Below are 3,747 nucleotides of genomic sequence, written 5' to 3'. Positions count from 1 at the left end.
AGAATAAACTTCGAATAAAGAAAAATCCTATATTTCGGCTATCAACTGTAGCCCTCTTCAGGAAAGTACATAAGATAGAGAACAGAGGGGACTTATAAACTACAGTAAGAAGAGATGTGGACAGTTGACCTCACTCAGGCGCGGGGCAAACTGGGGTGGCGGAGGAGGGAGGAGGTGAGGAGAGGGGAGGATGTAGCGTCCGCACTAACTTGCTTACTGCTTCGCGTGAGATTATGTCAGGTGTCCACTGCCCTTTAGAAATATTAATATTAGGGCATTCCTCAATTAATGCTGATTCGACTATTTTCCTCCTGAAACCGCAGTGGGACTTGAACACTAATCTGGCCTTACCCCAGTCGAAAGAATGATTCTTATTTTTGACATGAAGAAATACAGCCGAATTTTCCTGCCCATACCTAATTGACCTTTTATGTTCTGCCAATCTAGTGTTCAGGTCTCTCCCGGTTTGACCCAAGTAAACCAAATCACAATCTGTGCAGGGCAAACAATAAACACCAGGTGACTCAACTTCCTTCGGTTTTTGTTGAACGTTCACAATTTGCTTACGCACGGTGTTAGGATAGTGATAGGCAATAGTGAGACGTTCATGAGGAAACAATTTAGTAGAAGAACTGATGGTATTATTAAATGGAATTTTTAAAATGTCCTTAAAGGAGCGGTGAAAACTTGAGGGGACGGAAGTTTTAAAATGGTTGGCCCTAGCCTTACTGAGGGCTTGATGCAGAAACCAAGGTGGATAAGCCAACTTCTCAAGTTGACATTTGATCACCTCAATCTCATGGTCCAGAAATTGAGGACTGCAAATCCTGAAAGCCCTCAAGAAAAGCCCAGAGGCAACACTTTTCTTAACATTGTCAGGGTGATTGCTAAAAAAGTGGAGATAACTGCCTGAATGGGTGGGCTTACGGTACACTGTAAAGAATAAATTATCATCAGTTCTTCTTAACAAAATATCCAAGAAAGGGATTTGGTGTCCTTCTTCCCATTCAACTTTAAATTTATGGGCAGGAAAATTCGGCTGTATTTCTTCATGTCAAAAATAAGAATCATTCCTTCGACTGGGGTAAGGCCAGATTAGTGTTCAAGTCCCACTGCGGTTTCAGGAGGAAAATAGTCGAATCAGCATTAATTGAGGAATGCCCTAATATTAATATTTCTAAAGGGCAGTGGACACCTGACATAATCTCACGCGAAGCAGTAAGCAAGTTAGTGCGGACGCTACATCCTCCCCTCTCCTCACCTCCTCCCTCCTCCGCCACCCCAGTTTGCCCCGCGCCTGAGTGAGGTCAACTGTCCACATCTCTTCTTACTGTAGTTTATAAGTCCCCTCTGTTCTCTATCTTATGTACTTTCCTGAAGAGGGCTACAGTTGATAGCCGAAATATAGGATTTTTCTTTATTCGAAGTTTATTCTTTCTCCGACTGTGGGTTCCTGTGTGTAATTTACAAATGTGCAACTACATTTCTTTTTAGATATGTATATATATATGTATATATAAATATATATATATAAATATATATATGTATATATATATATATATATGTATATATAAATATATATATATAAATATATATATATGTATATATATATATATTTATATATATATACATATATATATATGTATATATATATATATATGTATATATATATATATATATATATATATATATATGTATATATATACATATATATATAATATATATATATACATATATATATACATATATATATTAGCCAAATTACCCACGCATTGCTGCCGGCAAATGCTGATTATTCTAATTTTGATAGATTTTGTGGAGAAAAGTTACCCGTATCATTATAAATAAATGGAAAATGTAATGCATGAAACATACATACATATACCAAGGCTTTTTCCCCCTTACAAGGGAGGTAGCCAAAAAGGAAAAGGCATAAAAACATTCCCACCCATTCCATCCCTGAATACACTCCACACCCCTCCACCCTCCCTCTTATCTTAGCACCTCCTGGATGACGGGTCATCCCTGCACCTTGTCCACTGCCCTGGGTCTGAAGCAGTGTCGTAAGACACAGCACATCCACAGCAAGGCCGCTTCATTAAATCGGCGACCCCCCCCTCTCCGTCCCCCCATGCATGAAAGGAGAAGACGGGGAGAAATCCCTTCGGGCTGCGCCAAATTTTGCTCACACATAATACCTCGTGACCGGACTTTTGGCCGAAGGACATTTGGCCGACGCACATATGGCCGACGGACATTTGGCCTAATGGACATTTGGCTTAGTGGACATTTGGCCTAATGGATATTTGGCCGAATGTACATTTAACTAAGGGACGTTTGGCTTATTGGACATTTTGACTAATGGAAATTTGACTTAGTGGACTCACTCTTACTGTCTCTCTTACTCTCATATTTGTCTGCCTGTCTGTGTTTAACACAAAGAATTTTTTATCTGAAAATCTTAATCCGGGTACAGTCACTATTGATTATGAAAGGGCAGCTCTCAGTAGCCTAAAAGCATGTTTTCCAAACACAATCATTTATGGATGTTTTTTCCATTTCGGACAATGCTTGTGGAGAGAGATACAGCGTTCGGGACTACAGACTTGGTACAGTGATCCTGGAAATGCAATAATTGTGAAGTCTTTTCAAGCTTTGGCATTTGTGCCAGTTACTGATGTTACCGACACCTTTACTGAATTCGTCTCATCGTTAGATGAAGAAACTGACGAAATTTTGTCCGGGTTTCTCGGCTACTTTGAAGCGACGTGGATTGGTGTTTTTCAACGTGGTCGACGACGAAGGCCTTTATTTGATATAAGAATGTGGAATACTTTTGAGCGAACCAGCCTTGGCCTTCCGAGGACTACAAACTCTCTGGAGGGATGGCACAGAGCATTCGAACAGAGAATGGCAGTCACCCACCCTTCTGTTCGCCGTTTAGTCACTAAGATACGGAAAGAGCAATCGGACTGGGAGTTGACAATAGAGATGCTCAATTCTGGAGTTGCACTGAGATCTTCAAAGAAGAAATACCAGATCTTGAATACGAGGCTCGGGTCTATTATCGAAAAATACGAGTCGTATGAAAAAGTAGATTTTCTGAGGGCAATTGCTCACAATCTTTAAATACTTTTTTAATTATTTTTTTTCTACAATAAACTCCTTTTTAATCACATTTTACTACAATAAACTTTTTACTACAATAAACTATTTTTAATTGAATTTCCTCTCTGCAATAAACATCTTGTTAATCAAATGAGTTTTTACAATATACTTTAAAGTATTGGCTGTTACTATACTTTTTCGGCCAAACGTCCCTTAGCTAAATGTACATTCGGCCAAATTTCCATTAGGCCTAATGTCCAGTAAGCCAAATGTCCATTAGGCCAAATGTCCGTCGGCCATATGTACGTCGGCCAAATGTCTTTCGGCCAAAAGTCTGGGTACCATAATACCTCACCCCCCATCCCCCGCCCATTCCACCTCATGCATCACAACATCCTCCATATACAACCATTCTTCATTCACCCCTGTCTTCTGTCCTCTCCCGTCCTTCCTCAACAGACATATGTGTTGGGTGTGTGGGTGTGCGTGCATACGGGCGTGCGTGCGTGTGTCCCCCTGGATTGCGGATAGTGGATAGGATATACGATAGTATGGCTAGTTACGTATAATACGGTGACCTTCTGACCACCGCTTCTATATAATTAATAAACAATCGTGGACTAACTGACTGTATCTTGA

At 40.1% G+C, this 3,747-nt stretch overlaps 1 protein-coding gene across 1 annotated transcript in view; it reads left to right on the top strand.

Annotated features, from left to right (window-relative positions):
* LOC143022978 (uncharacterized) overlaps positions 1–3,129 on the top strand; it is a 3,488-nt gene extending 359 nt beyond the window's left edge. Inside the window, exon 2 of the mRNA XM_076181411.1 lies at positions 2,443–3,129. Coding sequence (XP_076037526.1) covers positions 2,443–3,129 — 687 coding nt within the window. The remainder of the gene's footprint in view (positions 1–2,442) is intronic.
* Positions 3,130–3,747: the final 618 nt, after the last annotated feature.

Source organism: Oratosquilla oratoria, unplaced genomic scaffold (assembly GCF_046742065.1).
Source record: "Oratosquilla oratoria isolate Oo_2021 unplaced genomic scaffold, ASM4674206v1 SCAFFOLD254, whole genome shotgun sequence".
NCBI classification, from domain to species: domain Eukaryota; kingdom Metazoa; phylum Arthropoda; class Malacostraca; order Stomatopoda; family Squillidae; genus Oratosquilla; species Oratosquilla oratoria.
Note: the sequence above shows the minus strand (reverse complement) of the source record. Positions and strands in the feature narration are given on the sequence as shown.